At 41.8% G+C, this 20,317-nt stretch overlaps 1 protein-coding gene across 1 annotated transcript in view; it reads left to right on the top strand.

Annotated features, from left to right (window-relative positions):
* iffo1b (intermediate filament family orphan 1b) overlaps positions 1 to 10,213 on the top strand; it is a 30,547-nt gene extending 20,334 nt beyond the window's left edge. The window contains exons 3-9 of the mRNA XM_061948136.1: positions 4,870 to 4,965; positions 5,047 to 5,187; positions 5,258 to 5,460; positions 5,535 to 5,661; positions 6,979 to 7,068; positions 9,329 to 9,459; positions 9,526 to 10,213. Of these exons, the coding sequence (XP_061804120.1) occupies positions 4,870 to 4,965; positions 5,047 to 5,187; positions 5,258 to 5,460; positions 5,535 to 5,661; positions 6,979 to 7,068; positions 9,329 to 9,459; positions 9,526 to 9,628 (891 nt within the window). The 3' untranslated portion in view covers positions 9,629 to 10,213. The remainder of the gene's footprint in view (positions 1 to 4,869; positions 4,966 to 5,046; positions 5,188 to 5,257; positions 5,461 to 5,534; positions 5,662 to 6,978; positions 7,069 to 9,328; positions 9,460 to 9,525) is intronic.
* The last annotated feature ends 10,104 nt before the right edge of the window (positions 10,214 to 20,317 follow it).

Here is a 20,317-nt window from a genome sequence, read left to right as displayed (position 1 = left end):
TGATTTATTATTGAACGTGATGCAAGTTATAACACTTTTTTTTATTTATTATTGAACTTGATGCAAGTTATAACAGTTTTTTTGATTTATTATTGAACGTGATGCAAGTTATAACACTTTTTTTAATTTATTATTGAACTTGATGGAAGTTATTTTATTTATTATTGAACTTGATGCAAGTTATACCACAGCTGCACAGTTATTTTATTTATTATTGAACTTAATGTTATTTTATGTTATTGAGTTCGAATGTATACAACTTGATGTTCAATAAATTTGAAAATGTTAAAGCTTGGCATTAGCGCTCTGTTGGGGCGATGGGGGCAGGTGGGGCTTGAAAACTCCCCCTTGTCCAAAGTGGGGGATGACAAAAAAAGTTTGAGAACCACTGGGTTAAGGGTTGATTTCACATTTTATAAAGTGGTTGTCACATTTTTGGGTGTAATAATAGATGATAAAATGAACTGGAAACATCATGTAAAAAATATACAACATGAAGTAGCAAGAAACACGTCATTAATGAATAAAGCAAAACATGTTCTAGATCAAAAATCACTCCATATATTCTACTGCTCACTAGAGGCTGAAAATGTGTGAAGTGACTCGTGCTGGTTAAAGCAACCAACAACAGAGCAGTTTTGGTCTTCGTGTCGTACCATGGGCATTGTGTCATTTGGACTACAAATGCTCAAACATTAGATAAAATGGCGGACTCACACAAAGACCTTTGGGTAAGCCTTGACCATATATAGAGATATCCGCAGACGTTACAGGTCTAAAAAACGTCACGGGACTGACACATTCCAAACAGACCGTTTGTAGGAAGTAGAAAGGAAGGCAAGAGGGTTTTATAAATATCTCTGCAATTCGTCCGCAGTTTGATTTCACATTTCCAGGACTAATGCAGATCGCAAATACACATAAGCAGGTACCGTCATGTGAAAAAAGTTGGTTTTAGGACCCCTTTTAAAGCAGCTCGTCAGCAGGAGGCACGCATGAGTAAGTCAACAGAAGACAATTATTGCTGTTCTGAAGTAGTAGATGATGCATTTAGGATTTACATGTGGTTTCTTGTACAGCTGAAAGCTTTTATTGCGTGCATGCCATCCTCTTGCATAATGCACACCTTCTAGCATGTGTTTGTGTGCATGTGGCTTCCTGTTTGTGTGTACAGTATATCTTATGTACTGTAAGTGCACAGTTATGATCAGACATTTGCACAAACCCATCGTGGGACTTTATATCATATTTCAATTTGGGCTCCTAAAGATTTGTTTGAACCAATTACACAAGGTCAACATTATGCAAGCAATAATGGTTCAAATGTACAGTATAGTGTACATAGTAGGGTCGGGGAAATGATCGATTCTTAGATGCATCACAATTAGGACGTGGGGCGATTCTGAATTAATGGACAAACGATTATTTAAGTTTGTTAGATAAAGTAATACATATGGTTCTGTAATTGGATCTAGCATAAAAACTCGATGTCCGATATCGGCCGATAAATGCTTTAAAATGTAATATCGGAAAGTATCGGTATCGGTATTGGTTTTAAAAAGTAAAATGTATGACTTTTTAAAACGCCGCTGTGTACACGAACGTAGGGAGAAGCACAGAGCGCCAATAATCCTTAAAGGCACTGCCTTTGCGTGCCGGCCCAATCACATAATATCTAAGGCTTTTCACACACACAAGTGAATGCAAGGCAAACTTGGTCAACAGCCATACAGGTCACACTGAGGGTGGCCGTATAAACAACTTGAACACTGTTACAAATATGCGCCGCACTGTGAACCCACACCGAACAAGAATGACAAACACATTTCGGGAGAACATCCGCACCGTAACACAACATAAGCACAACAGAACAAATACCCAGAATCTCTTGCAGCACTAACTCTTTCGGGACGCTACAATACACACCCTCCGATACCCCCTACACCCCCCCTCACACACACCTCAACCCCGCCCACCTCAACCTCCTCATGCTTTCTCAGAGAGAGCATGTCCCAAATTCTAAGCTGCTGTTTTGAGACATATTAAAAAAAATAATGCACTTTGTGATTTCAATAATAAATATGGCAGTGCCATGTTGGCATTTTTTTCCATAACTTGAGTTTATTTATTTTGGGAAACCTTATTACATTGTTTAATGCATCCAGCGGGGCATCACAACAAAATTAGGCATATAGATGAGGTGGCGACTTGTCCAGGGTGTACCCCACCTTCCGCCCGATTGTAGCTGAGATAGGCTCCAGCGCCCCCCGCGACCCCGAAGGGAATAAGCGGTAGAAAATGGATGGGGGGATGGATGTGTTAATTCCACGACTGTATATATCGGTATTGGCTGATATAGGAATCGGTAATTAAGAGTTGGACAATATAGGATATCGGCAAAAAAGCCTTTATCGGACATATCTAATAAAAACACATTAGAGCAAAAACACAGGAGAAGAGAAGCCATGCTAACCGCTAAGCTGACTTGAATATGAGGTAGTGAAACAAAAGAATAGGGGCCTAATCGATGAAGATCCAGATACCACACACTAAATTGCGTGTACTATTAGTGGCCGTGTTTTGTGTGATCTACTAAGACTGCGTGTACAATTGATAACTGGTGCAGACCAACCTATTTAAATGAGGTTTTTGCATGTGCTACTGCATGCTTTCACTCATTCAATGCACATTCATGTTATCATGCTCCGACCTGCAGCGTTTTGAAACTTTCAGCAGATGAGTACCAATTTTTTTCCTGGGCATTCTAGACGCAGTGCATCTGCAATGGACCCACTTTTTTTTTCAGCACACTGAAGGTGCGCTCATGGAAGATGCTGGCACTGCGAGCGTAAAAAAAGCACATTGCAAGAAGATTGTTCCATATACATTCAGGAGCTTATACATATTAGTCATAAATAGGGATGTAACAATATGAACATTTTATATCACGGTTCAATCAATCAATCAATCAATCAATGTTTATTTATATAGCCCTAAATCACAAGTGTCTCAAAGGGCTGCACAAGCCACAACGACATCCTCGGTACAAAGCCCACATAAGGGCAAGGAAAAACTCACCCCAGTGGGACGTCGATGTGAATGACTATGAGAAACCTTGGAGAGGACCGCATATGTGGGTAACCCCCCCCCCTCTAGGGGAGACCGAAAGCAATGGATGTCGAGTGGGTCTGACATAATATTGTGAGAGTCCAGTCCATAGTGGATCCAACATAATAGTAAGAGTCCAGTCCATAGTGGGGCCAGCAGGACACCATCCCGAGCGGAGACGGGTCAGCAGCGCAGAGATGTTCCCAGCCGATGCACAGGCGAGCGGTCCACCCCGGGTCCCGACTCTGGACAGCCAGCACTTCATCCATGGCCACCGGACCTGTGCCCCCCCACCCCTCAAGGAAAAGGGGAGCAGAGGAGAAAAGAAAAGAAACGGCAGATCAACTGGTCTAACAGGGGGGCTATTTAAAGGCTAGAGTATACAAATGAGTTTTAAGATGGGACTTAAATGCTTCTACTGAGGTAGCATCTCTAATTGTTACCGGGAGGGCATTCCATAGTACTGGAGCCCGAATAGAAAACGCTCTATAGCCCGCAGACTTTTTTTGGGCTCTGGGAATCACTAATAAGCCGGAGTTCTTTGAACGCAAATTTCTTGCCGGGACATATGGTACAATACAATCGACAAGATAGGACGGAGCTAAACCGTGTAGTATTTTATACGTAAGTAGTAAAACCTTAAAGTCACATCTTAAGTGCACAGGAAGCCAGTGCAGGTGAGCCAGTATAGGCGTAATATGATCAAACTTTCTTGTTCTTGTCAAAAGTCTAGCAGCCGCATTTTGTACCAATTGTAGTCTTTTAATGCTAGACATAGGGAGACCCGAAAATAATACGTTACAGTAATCGAGACGAGACGTAACGAACGCATGAATAATGATCTCAGCGTCGCTAGTGGATAAAATAGAACGAATTTTAGCGATATTGCGGAGATGAAAGAAGGCCGTTTTAGTAACACTCTTAATGTGTGATTCAAAGGAGAGAGTTGGGTCGAAAATAATACCCAGATTCTTTACTGATTCGCCTTGTGTAATTGTTTGGTTGTCAAATGTTAAGGTGGTATTATTAAATAAATGTCGGTGTTTAGCAGGACCGATAATCAGCATTTCCGTTTTCTTGGCGTTGAGTTGCAAGAAGTTAGCGGACATCCATTGTTTAATTTCATTAAGACACGCCTCCAGCTGACTACAATCCGGCGTGTTGGTCAGCTTTAGGGGCATGTAGAGTTGGGTGTCATTTTTTCATACAGCATGATTATAAAACATTATTACCTTAAAGTATGATTCACATTCAGAATTTTCCATCCTTCTATATATGGTAGTTGGAGTTGCAGACAACTTCATTGCTGCTAAATAGCAGTTTTCAGTAATGTCACAGAAGATGCAGGATTTGCTTTAACATTTAAGTGGGGAAACTTCCTATAAGAGGACAGCTGTAGTGCTGTATTCTGAGGATCATGTCATATTTAATTTGAACTTTTTTTTTTATTTTTTAATGGTCCTCAGTAGTCCCGTACAAATTTGTGTGAATTATGCAAAATTATTGAAATTTGGTCCCCATGAACCATATTAACTCTTTTTTCCCCAGGGTCCCCAGTAAGAATGATCAGCACATTACTTCATCAATCCAGAGATTTAAAGACGTGTATGAGCTAACTGGGCAGTGGACATTTTACCAATTTTTTTTTTATGCCTCCACAACCTGTAGAAAGGGTGGTCCCCACAAGTGATGATCAAAAACTTGGTCCCCATTCCAAATGATAACCAGTATGTGTGTGTGTGTGTGTGTGTGTGTGTGCAGGACCTGCAGGAGAGTGAAGGTTGTCAGGACGAGCTGGCCGTCAGAGTTCAGCAGCTGAAGGCCGAGCTGGTTCTGTTCAAGGGCCTCATGAGCAATGTCAGCGTCGTAGAAACTCTCAGCGTTGTTTGCTTGTGACGCCATCAAGAAAAGCTGACGCGTGTCTTTGGGTCCCTGTAGAACCTCTCAGACCTGGACACCAAGATCCAGGAGAAAGCCATGAAAGTGGACATGGACATCTGCCGCAGGATCGACATCACAGCTCGCCTCTGTGACGTTGCCCAGCAGAGGAACTGTGAAGACGTCATCCAGATGTACCAGGTGGAGTTCACAGTCTTCATGTTTGTCACATTGATTTATGAACGCCGAGTTAAAATCGGCTTTTCTGCAGGTCCCAAGCAATCAGTCGTCGTTGAGCCTGCGCCGCAAACAAACGCCTCAGTCGGTGAACGGCAGCGAAGGAGACGAAACGACGGTCAGCACCTCGGAGAGCGACGCAGGCGTGACCAAGGAGGAGGACCATCAGCAGCAGCAGCACGGCGGCTCGGCAGCCAATCAGATCAATGAGGAGATGCAAAGGATGCTGAACCAGCTGTGAGTGGTCATGTGACTCATTGGTGACCTATCATGGCGCACCTTTGAACCTTCTATCCCTTCATGTGTTGAAGACGCGAGTGTGAGTTTGAGGACGACTGTGACAGTCTGGCCTGGGAGGAAACGGAGGAGACATTGCTTCTGTGGGAGGATTTCCCAGGATGCACTCTGCCTCCAGATCCCGCCCACCCACCTGGAGAGGTAGGCTGCCTAGCTAGTTCACGAGATGCAGCAATATCTGTTTACCCATACAGTATATCAATGTGTCTATGTACTGTATCTTATCTATTTTCTATAATGACATTATTTTTTTGTGGGTGGGAAATTTATATTTTGCATTATAATTTCAGCAAAATGTCATGTAAATTAAGTGTTTTTTTAAGGGGAAAAATTTTGACTTTTTGGTTTAAAAGTTTAATACATTTTTGGGATAAAATATAGCTTTTAAAACAACATATATATATGACTTTTAGGGTAAAAATGTAATGTTTTAGTGAGGAAATATAACATGTATTGCATTCTGGCTATTAAAATACGTATGGAAATATGGATTTTACAGGAGTAAAATTTTGTGGTTGTCTCTTTTAAGTGTTTTGGGTAATGTTTTTTTTTTAGAAAAAAATAATATAATTTTTAAGAGGGAATAAATATTGTTTTGGGATAAACCAAGTGTTTTTTCGTCCAAATGTTGTTATTTTTGTCATGTCTGTATTATCATGTTTTGTTTTAAGTCATGTTTTGTTTAGTTTCTGTCTTTTCACTCCCTTGTCTGGTCACCATAGCAACCATTAGTTTTCACCTGTCACGTCACGCACCTGTTTCACGTTTTGAGTCACGCACCTGCTTTCACTAATCATGTCCATAGTATTTAAGTTCATTCATTTTCTGTTGTTCGGCCTGACGACCTCACACCCCATATATGCTTCTGCACACCCTTATGATCCTTGCTGCTCTTTTTTCATGCCGGTTCCAGGCCAAGTAAGTTTTTGTTTATCAAGCCACAGTTTATGTTTTGTTTAATTGTTCATAGTTTCCGCCACTGTGCGCGCTTTGGTTTGATCCTTTTTTGTAGTTCTAGTGTTTCAATAAATCATGTACCTTCATTCCCGTCTCGCCCGTGCCAACTTTCCGTTGCATTCCGGAAAAGCAAACTCCCAAGATCAAGTCGTGACAATTTTGTGTTAAAATTATATTTAAATTGAATAGAAATGCTTTAAGGTCAAAAAGTAATGCTTTTGTGAAAAATTGTAACATTCTGTGGGTTTGATGGAGACAGAATTGTGTTACGGGGCTACAAATTGATTGCGCTTTTATTTATTTAATTATTTCCCTTAAATTATTATTCTTTTAAAGGAAGTTTTTATTTTACTCTCAGTAAAACAGGAAATCAGCACAAGTTCTGTTTTCACAGCCAGGTGTGTGTATGTTGTTTGTTTGATTAGCATGTCGCCTTACATAAAAGAAGTGTACTACACAGTATCGATCATCTGGTCATGTTGTTTTTTTTCTGTCCACCAGGAAGACTGTCTGGAAAAAGTGATAAATGACACAGAATGTTTGTTCAAGTCCAGAGAGAAGGAATACCAAGAGACCATTGACCAGATTGAGGTTAGACACTTTTCCGCCATGAACCAGGAAGTAGGTTGTTAAAGGGGAACTTTAATTTTTGGGGGAATTTTTCCCATCATCCACAATCCGTATTTGATACAAGAGCACACGTATTTCTCGTCTCTGTGCGTTTTAAATAGTGGAAAAACTGCTAGCAAGAGGCAGCTACAAATGCGGGTAATGAGGACTCATCTATTCCGCCTGTAAAACCCTCTAAAAAAATGTCACAATTCTGAACTCTGAAAGCAAAATTCCCCTTTACCTAACATTTAGGCCTTGACTTTCTTTTAGTTTTTATAAATGCCCAAATTAAGGCCTCTATTTAGTCGCCGGGTTAGTTGCTGGACTACTAAAGCAAACAAGTACGGCAAAAAACATAAACATTAACATTGTGGCTAACATATTTTTTTTATTTCCAGCATTAAGGCACTTATCTACCTCTGCATGCACTTTAAAATGTTGCGACTCAGTTGTTGGTGTGAAAGTGATACGTACAGTTGTTTGCAAGAGTAGAGTCTCAACATTCCACACTCAGAGAACATAATTGTTACATTCTGTCGAGGAGCTGTGTACAATAAACGTGAGGAAACTTTTTAAGGTTAAGACAGTGGCCTAGTGGTTAGAGTGTCCGTCCTGAGATCGGTAGGTTGGGAGTTCAAATCCCGGCCGAGTCATACCAAAGACTATAAAAATGGGACCCATTACCTCCCTGCTTGGCACTCAGCATCAAGGGTTGGAATTGGGGGTTAAATCACCAAAAATGATTCCCGGGCGCAGCCACCGCTGCTGCCCACTGCTCCCCTCACCTCCCAGGGGGTGATCAAGGGTGATGGGTCAAATGCAGAGAATAATTTCGCCACACCTAGTGTGTGTGTGACAATCATTGGTACTTTAACTTTAACTTTAACTTTAACAAATGTTGCCTTAAAGGAGGGCTCATATTTTAGGGCACCAAGGCAAGTTAGAAGGGCACCAAAGCAAACATATATATATATATATATATATATATATATATATATATATATATATATATATATATATATATTTTTTTAATTTATTTATTTTTTTAATTTTTTTAATTTTATTTATTCATTATTAATATAAACTTGTTGGCTTTTTGATAGAGGGAGTTTTTTTAATTTTATTATTTATTAATTTTTTTAAGTTATGTACATTTATATGTACATGTAGATGATGTATCGAGACAGATCCATTAAAAGTTTGAGCAGAAATATGGCATAAAGGAATTAACTATACACCATAAAACATTAACAAAATGATGTGTCACATAAATGGTTTTTGAAGTAATACATTTGTGACATGAAAAAAACACAAGTAATGTAAAACAAACATGGTATTTACTTTTTGATATGAATATAAAACTCAAGTCATTTTGGCTAATGAAGATGAAGTCTAATAAACAAGCTTTGTTGTTCTCTTGGTTCAGTACAACAGTTTGGCCCCCCAAAAAAGAGGAGTGACACCTCTCACATCGAATACACAATCTTCACAGTCTTCGTTCAATTCGATGAGATGACAAAACATTTGAGCTAGTATTGATGTTATTTGAACACTGATACAGTTTGCAGTTAAATAAAGGACGAGTAAACATCCCAGTAAACAAACTAAAGACTTTATAAACAAGTTGTGACAACGTTCACGACACATCACCTGCTGCATGTTTCCTCACATCATTAACTCTCAGTCACAACTGATGGACGCTGTATTGAGAAAATAAAAGTTACATTAAATAGTTTTCTCCTTTGCTGTATACTTTTAGTGTGGGGACAAGTGCGTCCGTCTCCCAATATTGTCCACACCTGTCTCCATCTAAACACAGCAGTGCGCTCTTAAACACACGCCGGGTAGCGAGGGAAAATGACGTTGGCTCCGTTTACTCCGAGGGGAAATCTCCCGAGCAAAGTCTGTGTCGTTAGGCGTATTACTAACCGTTGGGAACTTTATCGCAAATTATCGTTATACTGTTTATTGTTGCATCCCTCGTCCATTAACAAGCAAAAAGTCAAGGGTGGTCACGGCATGTTCTTGCCGCAAATGTTGATACATTTTTTTTAGGGCATTACGGCAAATGATAGGGCGGTCGCGGCTTTTGCCGCAGTTGCCGTGGTTAAATTCGAGCCCTGGACTACCACCACAACTACGTCACACAAGTATCTAATCAACGCTATCAATGTGTTAGGGCGAGTATCGATTTGAGAACATACATGCTCAGCTGATCATTGAACTTTGCCTCCTCCAGCTGGAGTTGGCCACAGCAAAGAGCGACATGAATCGCCACCTGCACGAGTACATGGAGATGTGCTCCATGAAGAGAGGCCTGGACGTCCAGATGGAGACCTGCAGGAGACTCATCACGCAAAGCGGAGACAGGTACGCACTCGGCCCGTCATGTGACGACATCACCCGCCCCTCAACACGTCCCTCCTTCTCCCTCAGTAACACCACGGCTGCGCAGACATCCTCCGACGACAGCGATCAAAGAGAGAGCGACAGAAGCTCGGCGTCGCCTCCGTCTTCCGCCAGTGCCGGGAGGTCCTGACATATCGTTGCCGGGGTCACGTGATCCCCAAACAGTACACAACGCTACCCTGTAACGACATCATTCACATCCCTTGTAGTCAGTATGCATTCTCTCCATCATCATCTAGTCTGAGCTTGGCTTTCTTACATCAACATTTAGTAGGATTTGGTACAAAAAGTTAAGTAGTAAAAAAACGCTTAAAAATTATGAACAAGATCTTGGCTTATTTATATAGACTAGTGCCTATATAACTCAACCATTTATATATACACATCAATAGGCTAAATGAACCTCTTAAACATAAGATCTTGGCTTTTTTATGTAGTTTTTTTGGGGCAAAATGTTTCTGAATATGCCATATTTAGGATGCAAAATAGTATTGCTATGGATTAAATTTAACTTTTTCTGGGGGAGTAAAATATCATTTTTTGGGGGGAAGCGGCAAATATTTGCTATTACAAACAAAAATGTTTGTGAATGTTAGGAAAATGCAGGGTTGTCAGCGTGGAGTGTTAGTTTGGGGCCTAAATATTGGCGTAAAAAAAGCAAAAATATACCGTATTTTTCTGGCTATAACATACTTGCCAACCTTGAGACCTCTGATTTCGGGAGATGGGGGTGGGGCGGGGCGTGGTTAAGAGGGGAGGAGTATATTGACAGCTATAATTCACCAAGTCCAGTATCTCATATATATATACACTAGAGATGCGCGGATAGGCAATTTATTTCATCCGCAACCGCGTCAGAAAGTCGTCAACCATCCGCCATCCACCCGATGTAACGTTTGATCAGAACTGCACCCGCCCGCCATCCGCCCGTTGTTATATATCTAATATTAATAAAAATTAAAAAAAAGGGTGAAAACTACGCGAATTGCACCTTGTGCAGACAAGATTTTTCGATCGGACACGGAGGAATTAGCGATGTAAAAGACCACGTTGGGACAAAAAAACACAAGTCTAATGCCGTTGCTAGCGATACAAGTGGAAAACTTTCAACGTTTTTCGTCGCCCAAACAGATTCTTTGGATGTGATGAATGCCGAAGTTTTATTTACGGAGGCAATAATTGAGCATGGACTTCCAATCGCACTGGCTGATCACATGGGACAGTTAATAATGTAATGCAACCTTTAAAAATCATTACGCGGTGATCGCGATCCCAAAAATAAACTTTTCTTGCATGATAATGTCCAGAAAAATTCGCTTTATATTACTATAGAGTCCTTTTAACGAATGAGTTTGATGGTTTATCACAAACCTTAAATGAAAGAAGTCCTTTGTTCTCCTGCACCATGGCCTTGCTTCGTGTTTGGTGCGCGTGTCGGCTGTATTTCACAGCACGACATACTGTTAAAAATGTTTATACTATTTATACTTTCAATTAACAAATTGAAGTCTTGTGAAAGGTTGACAGGATAACTGGCATTAACTGTCAAAATAATTTCAAACTATTGAAGTTAGCTTACAGAATAAACATGTCAATCAACCCATATGATTTTTGCTGTAATATTTTTGTTTTGAAAAGTCACTGTGACTGATAGAAAAGTGATGGTTTTAGCAACATTTTAACCTGTCTGAATGCTAATAATCATTTTGCGTCGGGGGGCGAAGCCCTGAACCCTCCACCAGGACTTTGTCCTGGACCTACCGGGGCCTGCGGCCCTTGGACCCTGGCTACTAGGTTTTTCTGATTTAAAAGTTGGCAGGTATGGTGAGGTTATAAAGCTTTTGCCTGTTAAAGAAAGGAGACTGATCCAATGGAGCACAGACTTGCGCGTGCAACGCTGTCACGACCCAGACGCACACCAGTGCGCAATCATATGGGAGCCGCGCTGAGCGCACCTCCAAGCGCGTCTCGCTGCCGGCGACGGCCAGGTATGGGCCCACGCTCCAGCGCCATCCATTTTCAGGGCTAGTTGATTCGGCAGGTGGGTTGTTACACACTCCTTAGCGGGTTCCGACTTCCATGGCCACCGTCCTGCTCTCTATATCAACCAGGGTGAGCCCCACCCCTTTCGTGAGCGCACTGCGCGCGGAGTGACCCCTGTTACGCGCCCCCGGCAACAGGGGTGGCAAGCAGGTAAGCTGCGCGGGCGGAGCGCGCGGAGTGACCCATGTTACGAGCCCCCGGCCACGGGGGTGGCGGGCAGGTAAGCTGCCTACCTGCTGCGCGTGACGCCGGCCGCGGCGAAAGCGGACGAGGCGGGGTGTCGGTGCGGTGGGCGCGGTAGTGACCCTGGACGTGCGTCGGGCCCTTCTCGCGGATCGCCTCAGCTACGGCTCCCGGTGGGGCCCTCTCCGCGTCCCTTCTCCGCTCCGTAAAAGTGTCCATCTCTTTTCTTTTTTTTTCTTCTGTTGTGGCATATGCAGCAGGTGCCTGCTCGTTTTTCGTATGTGGGTAACAACATTTAACTATGTATATATATTTACGAATTGGTTTAACTGCCACCCGCAAAAAAAAAAATAAAAAAAAAATAAAATAAAAATATCTAATTAATCCGCCCGACCCGACCCGCGAGCGGATAAAATCTTATTTTTTTTAATTTCATCCGCCCGATCCGCGGATAATCCGCGGACTCCGCGGTTGTGTCCGCAAACCGCGCATCTCTAATATACACATATATATATATATATATATATATATATATATATATATATATATATATATATATATATATATATATATATATATATATATATATATCCTGAAAATATGCAAACAAAACTGTGTTTAGATAATTCATACTTCAAACTTGCATAAATAAATCTTAAGGAAAATAACATAACTTGGCTTCTGAGAGCTTCAAAATGTAATGAATAAAATGCTAAAGTTGTTGATAAACAAGCAATTATATTAATAATTAAATGTGGTCATTTTAAATTAATTATGATAATTTAAAATTAATTATTTCAAATATGTTTATTTTAATGTATAATTCTATGGCTGGATGTAATAAGGAGTCAGAAAAAATACAAATAAAAATACAATTAATTTTGATGTTTTTAGCAAAATATAGTAAACTTTTTTTTTTTAATTAATAAATATATTTATTTTTAGGTAAAATAAACATAATACAATGTATCCCTAGTCTGGATGATTTAGTCCTTGTCACCCTGTTGTCCTCCCGTCTTGAAAAAAGGCTGTCCTCACTCAGGTCCGCATGGAGCTGGAGGGGGCGTGGCCTCCAGCTCCGGCTGAAAATCGGGAGATTTTCGGGAGAATATTTGTCCCGGGAGGTTTTCGGGAGAGGCGCTGAATTTCGGGAGTCTCCCGGAAAATTCGGGAGGGTTGGCAAGTATGGGCTATAAGTCGCTCCGGAGTATAAGTCGCACCAGCCAAAAATGCATAATAAAGAAGGGAAAAAACATATATAAGTCGCACTGGAGTATAAGTCGCATTTTTTGGGGAAATTTATTTGATAAAAGCCAACACCAAGAATAGACATTTGAAAGGCAATTTAAAATAAATAAAGAATAGTGACCAACAGGCTGAATAAGTGTACGTTATATGAGGCATAAATAACCAACTGGTATGTTAACGTAACATATTATGGTAAGAGTCATTCAAATAACTATAACATATAGAACATGCTATACGTTTACCAAACAATCTGTCACTCCTAATCGCTAAATCCCATGAAATCTTATACGTCTAGTCTCTTACGTGAATGAGATAAATAATATTATTTGATATTTTACGGTAATGTGTTAATAATTTCACACATAAGTCGCTCCTGAGTATAAGTCGCACCCCCGGCCAAACTATGAAAAAAAACTGCGACTTATAGTCCGAAAAATACGGTAAATGCAATAAAGACAGATTTTGTTGTGGCCAAATGTGATTTTTCTTTACAAAAATATTGGCCGAATTTAACATTTGGACACAAAATGTAGTGCTATTCCAATAAGTAAATTTTGTGTTTTTTCCCGTGATAATTGCATTTTACAAGGCAAAGTATTTTCTTTTTGTGTTCAAATTAGTGCTAAAAAAGAAACATTTCTAAAATCAGATTAATCACACTTTTAAATTTTGATTAACCGCAATTAATTGCAGCATCCACTACTTGTTGTCGATGTACTTATAGCGTTCTTGCGAGCGGCTGCCTCAAAAAGGTGTTTTACTGTCAGACGGTATTTTGAAATGGTTGTACTTCTATGAAAAGAGAATATGCAAATGACCTTAATTTGATCTAAACTCCTGTAGTTTTGTAGCAAGATTTGCCAGTTAGTCTCCTCACTCATATTTGCACTGATGTATGCATGGGCCTGATCGCCGACCGTATAACAACCCACGCTGCCTTTACAAGTAACCTTCCGCGGAGCGCGTGCGCTCAATGTAAATGGATCAATCTGCGTTTACACATGATTATCGTGACCATTTTGTGTGAATAATCGCATGCGTTAACTTTGACAGCCCTTTTTAAAACCTAATATTTTTTTTGAGGAGACAAAATATATCATTTTGAAGTTTTGAGCATTCTGTAGGCTGTTGGAGGAATTGTTAAAGGGGAACATTATCACCAGACCTATGTAAGCGTCAATATATACCTTGATGTTGCAGAAAAAAGACCATATATTTTTTTAACCGATTTTCGAACCTAAATGGATGAATTTTGGCGAATTAAACGCGTTGTGACGTCACATCGGGAAGCAAACACATTACAAACACCGAGTCAAATCAGCTCTGTTATTTTCCGTTTTTTCGACTGTTTTCCGTACCTTGGAGACATCATGCCTCGTCGGTGTGTTGTCGGAGGGTGTAACAACACGAACAGGGACGGATTCAAGTTGCACCAGTGGCCCAAAGATGCGAAAGTGGCAAGAAATTGGACGTTTGTTCCGCACACTTTACCGACGAAAGCTATGCTACGACAGAGATGGCAAGAATGTGTGGATATCCTGCGACACTCAAAGCAGATGCATTTCCAACTGGACTGGACAGATCAGCTTTCAGGAAAAGAGAGCGGATGAGGGTATGTCTACAGAATATATTAATTGATGAAAACTGGGCTGAAAAAAGACCATATATTTTTTTAACCGATTTCCGAACTCTAAATGGGTGAATTTTGGAGAATTAAACGCCTTTCTAATATTCGCTCTCGGAGCGATGACGTCACAACGTGGCGTCACATCGGGAAGCAATCCGCCATTTTCTCAAACACCGAGTCAAATCAGCTCTGTTTTTTTCCGTTTTTTCGACTGTTTTCCGTACCTTGGAGACATCATGCCTCGTCGGTGTGTTGTCGGAGGGTGTAACAACACGAACAGGGGCGGATTCAAGTTGCACCAGTGGCCCAAAGATGCGAAAGTGGCAAGAAATTGGACGTTTGTTCCGCACACTTTACCGACGAAAGCTATGCTACGACAGAGATGGCAAGAATGTGTGGATATCCTGCGACACTCAAAGCAGATGCATTTCCAACGATAAAGTCAAAGAAATCTTCCGCCAGACCCCCATTGAATCTGCCGGAGTGTGTGAGCAATTCAGGGACAAAGGACCTCGGTAGCACGGCAAGCAATGGCGGCAGTTTGTTCCCGCAGACGAGCGAGCTAAACCCCCTATCGACCCTAGCTTCCCTGGCCTGCTGACATCAACTCCAAAACTGGACAGATCAGCTTTCAGGAAAAGAGCGCGGATGAGGGTATGTCTACAGAATATATTAATTGATGAAAACTGGGCTGTCTGCACTCTCAAAGTGCATGTTGTTGCCAAATGTATTTCATAAGCTGTAAACCTAGTTCATAGTTGTTAGTTTCCTTTAATGCCAAACAAACACATACCAATCGTTGGTTAGAAGGCGATCGCCGAATTCGTCCTCGCTTTCTCCCGTGTCGCTGGCTGTCGTGTCGTTTTCGTCGGTTTCGCTTGCATACGGTTCAAACCGATATGGCTCAATAGCTTCAGTTTCTTCTTCAATTTCGTTTTCGCTACCTGCCTCCACACTACAACCATCCGTTTCAATACATGCGTTATCTGTTGAATCGCTTAAGCCGCTGAAATCCGAGTTTGAATCCGAGCTAATGTCGCTATAGCTTGCTGTTCTATGCGCCATGTTTGTTTGTGTTGGCTTCACTATGTGACGTCACAGGAAAATGGACGGGTGTATATAACGATGGTTAAAATCAGGCACTTTGAAGCTTTTTTTAGGGATATTGCGTGATGGGTAAAATTTTGAAAAAAACTTCGAAAAATAAAATAAGCCACTGGGAACTGATTTTTAATGGTTTTAACCCTTCTGAAATTGTGATAATGTTCCTCTTTAAGCATATATTACAGCGTATATCAGCACAATAAATACGGCTTTTTATGGGGGGGAATATTTAGTTTTTGTGGGTTTTATAGGAATTTCAGGTAGAGTTACTGCAAGGAAGTTATATAATTTAAGTGGACCCCGACTTAAACAAGTTGAAAAACTTACTCGGGTGTTACCATTTAGTGGTCAATTGTACTGTGCAACCTACTAATAAAAGTCTCAATCAATCAATCAATCAAAGTTTGCAAAAATATGCTTTTTAGGGAGGAAATTAAATTGCAGATAGGCTTAGGTTTAGGCTTAGACTTAAACAAACTTTAATGATCCACAAGGGAAATTGTTCCAGACAGTAGCTCAGTTACAAAGGATGGAAAGGATAATGCACACAAGGGCACAAAAAGAGGGTGAAAACAAAAGGTATAAAGTAGACTAAAAATGTACCATAGTAGCAATTTAAAATATAACATATATGTAATATTTACATATTATATATACGGTATATGATATACAGTATATCCTGATATATTTGATTATTATATTATATTATATTATTATATACTGGAGAGGAGGCTACGCCGGATAGTCGAACCTCGGATTCAGGAGGAACAGTGTGGTTTTCGTCCTGGTCGTGGAACTGTGGACCAGCTCTATACTCTCGGCAGGGTCCTTGAGGGTGCATGGGAGTTTGCCCAACCAGTCTACATGTGCTTTGTGGACTTGGAGAAGGCATTCGACCGTGTCCCTCGGGAAGTCCTGTGGGGAGTGCTCAGAGAGTATGGGGTAACGGACTGTCTGATTGTGGCGGTCCGCTCCCTGTATGCTCGGTGCCAGAGCTTGGTCCGCATTGCCGGCAGTAAGTCGGACACTTTCCCAGTGAGGGTTGGACTCCGCCAAGGCTGCCCTTTGTCACCGATTCTGTTCATAACTTTTATGGACAGAATTTCTAGGCGCAGTCAAGGCGTTGAGGGGATCTGGTTTGGTGGCTACAGGATGAGGTCTCTGCTTTTTGCAGATGATGTGGTCCTGATGGCTTCATCTGGCCAGGATCTTCAGCTCTCACTGGATCGGTTCGCAGCCGAGTGTGAAGCGACTGGGATGAGAATCAGCACCTCCAAGTCCGAGTCCATGGTTCTCGCCCGGAAAAGGGTGGAGTGCCATCTCCGGGTTGGGGAGGAGATCTTGCCCCAAGTGGAGGAGTTCAAGTACCTCGGAGTCTTGTTCACGAGTGAGGGAAGAGTGGATCGTGAGATCGACAGGCGGATCGGTGCGGCGTCTTCAGTAATGCGGACGCTGTATCGATCCGTTGTGGTGAAGAAGGAGCTGAGCCGGAAGGCAAAGCTCTCAATTTACCGGTCGATCTACGTTCCCATCCTCACCTATGGTCATGAGCTTTGGGTTATGACCGAAAGGACAAGATCACGGGTACAAGCGGCCGAAATGAGTTTCCTCCGCCGGGTGGCGGGGCTCTCCCTTAGAGATAGGGTGAGAAGCTCTGCCATCCGGGGGGAGCTCAAAGTAAAGCCGCTGCTCCTCCACATCGAGAGGAGCCAGATGAGGTGGTTCGGGCATCTGGTCAGGATGCCACCCGAACGCCTCCCTAGGGAGGTGTTTAGGGCACGTCCGACCGGTAGGAGGCCGCGGGGAAGACCCAGGACACGTTGGGAAGACTATGTCTCCCGGCTGGCCTGGGAACGCCTCGGGGTCCCACAGGAAGAGCTGGACGAGGTGGCTGGGGAGAGGGAAGTCTGGGCTTCCCTGCTTAGGTTGCTGCCCCCGCGACCCGACCTCGGATAAGCGGAAGAAGATGGATGGATAGATGGATATATTATTATATACTATATACAATATATAAAAAGTCCCAATTACCATGTACAATATTACAGTATATGTAACAGCTGCAGCATAAAATAGAGAGTAGATCCAGCAGGAAATATACATTATAAACAAAAAGAGGAAGCTAATATAAAAGCGGTCAGGTAATAGACAAATATCATCTACTGCTGTATGGCGAGTGATTATACAGCTGGATGGAGTGCGAAGATCTAGAATTTAATGGCAATAAATAATAATAATAATAATAATAATACCTGGGATTTATATAGCGCTTTTCTAAGTACCCAAAGTCGCTTTACATGTAGAACCCATCATTCAGTCACACCTGGTGGTGGTAAGCTACTTTCATAGCCACAGCTGCCCTGGGGTAGACTGACGGAAGCGTGGCTGCAATTTGCGCCAACGGCCCCTCCGACCACCACCATTCATCAATCAATTCACCGGTGTGAGTAGCACCGGGGGAAAAGGGTGAAGTGTCCCGCCCAAGGACACAACGGCAGCGATTTTTGGATGGTAAGAGGCGGGGAGCGAACCTGCAACCCTCAGGTTTCTGGCACGGTTGCTCTACCCACTATGCCATGAACAACATTTTAAATACACAGCCATGCTGTCCAATCCTAAACTTAACATATAGTGCTTAACTTTTTTTGTACAATTTCCTACTAAATTCTCCTACAATTACAAGATAGTGGAAAATATTGCTTGTGTTTCTTGTGACGTGGTCCTCATGCTTTAGACGGACTGTAGCGTTTAAAACCAAGGTATGTTCATCACCATATTAATTGTCTATTGTTGTTGATATCATACAAGCTACGTGTACTGGCGCTCACGTCTACGGCCACGTTTGTAACACCATGTCACCAATCAGCGTTTTACTGCCTCGCAGCTGCAGTGTGTGTTTTCTTTTCTACCGTTATTAGGGTCGCAAATGTACACAAACTATGCTTTGTTTAATGAGCAAAACTTAAAAAGTCTGCTAATCTAAAAGGAATGCGTGGCATAGTCACCGGTGTTTCTTAGTGGTCAATTATGTGGGATGGGAAGACATGAGTTCTGGAAGTTATGATATTCAAGTAGACCAGGGGTCGGCAACCCAAAATGTTGAAAGAGCCATATTGGACCAAAAAAAAAAAAAAAATCTGTCTGGAGCCGCAAAAAACTAAAATCCATATTACATACAGATAGTGTGTCATGAGATATAAATTGAATTAAGAGAACTTAAAGGAAACTAAATGACCTCAAATATAGCTACAAATGAGGCATTATGATGCAATATGTACATATAGCTGTCACGTTCAAACACTGAGGACATCTGTTAAACAAGACAAAAGGCAAGGAATCAAACAGTGACAGAATTCAATTTGGACTCAATTGAGGAGAGACAATCCTGCACCATGCTCTGACGAAGAAGGTTTTCGTCACCTCCTTTATTCAGATGTTCAATGTTCACGCACCAACACATGTCACAGCAGGAATGGTAAGTGTGTAAAAGAGTCATTGTTTTCGGTCGCTTTGAAGTCCAAGAAGAGGATTTCTCGGGCTTGGGCTCTTCCTGGATCCAGCTGGGGCAGGTGTTGGAGGACAATGGATAACCCCTCCCGTCTCCTGACCACAGTGACTTCAAGAGGGCAGCGGGTCGTAAATAGCGTTGACCTCGGTTACCAAATAGTTGGAAGAGAGTTTGTGAAATACTTCAGAGAGAGTTCGTTTAACACTTCAAAGAGAGTTCCTCTGGGAGTTGAGCAGATCCTGCCATCTGTCCGTGTTGAAATCACAGTGGCGTTTCACGAGCCTTCTTCCTCTTGTTAGGCCTCGAAAGACAGCATTCATAATACAACGTTTCTTTTGTGATAACTTACAAACAATTATTCCAACATAGCTAGCCTAAATAGCATGTTAGCATTGATTAGCTTGCAGTCATGCAGTGACCAAATATGTCTGATTAGCACTCCAACAAGTCAATAACATCAACAAAACTCACCTTTCATGCACAACCTTAAAAGTTTGGTGGACAAAATGAGACAGAAAAAGAAGTGGCATAAAACACGTCCTAGAAAGTTATACATGTAAACAAACTACGGTGAGTTCAAGGACCACCAAAATTAGTAGGACAAAACGGCACTCGCCAAATACTCGAATCAGTGAAGCATGTTTAATATAAACAGTGTGCTTTATAACAATTAGGGAGGTTTGTGTCATGTTTGTCCTCCTACAGAAACCATATTAAAACAAAAAATAGATCGTTTTCCCCTCATCTTTTTCCATTTTTCATACATTTCTGAAAAAGCTCCAGAGAGCCACTAGGGCGGTGCTAAAGAGCCGCATGCGGCTCTAGAGCCGCGGGTTGCCGACCCCTGAAGTAGACCGACAGCATTAAGAGAGGCGAGTTTGAATGTTGAATGACAAGCGTGTGAATTGTGTGCCAGTCAACCCCCAAGGGTGCGTCCACACCTCTCATGTTTGGCTCGGTTAAAAAGAAAATCCGGTGCCTTTGCTCTGCTTGTGCTGTTCATTTGGTCAAGCGTGAACCCGTCACACAAATGGTAAAGCCCGCTCAAGTGAACTCCGATATGGTTCGGTTCACTTGAGCTCAAATGTGAACACTACACAAAGACAAAA

Source organism: Nerophis lumbriciformis, linkage group LG04 (assembly GCF_033978685.3).
Source record: "Nerophis lumbriciformis linkage group LG04, RoL_Nlum_v2.1, whole genome shotgun sequence".
NCBI classification, from domain to species: Eukaryota; Metazoa; Chordata; class Actinopteri; order Syngnathiformes; family Syngnathidae; genus Nerophis; species Nerophis lumbriciformis.
The sequence above is the reverse complement of the archived record's forward strand: the minus strand, read 5'-3'. Positions and strand labels throughout refer to the sequence as shown.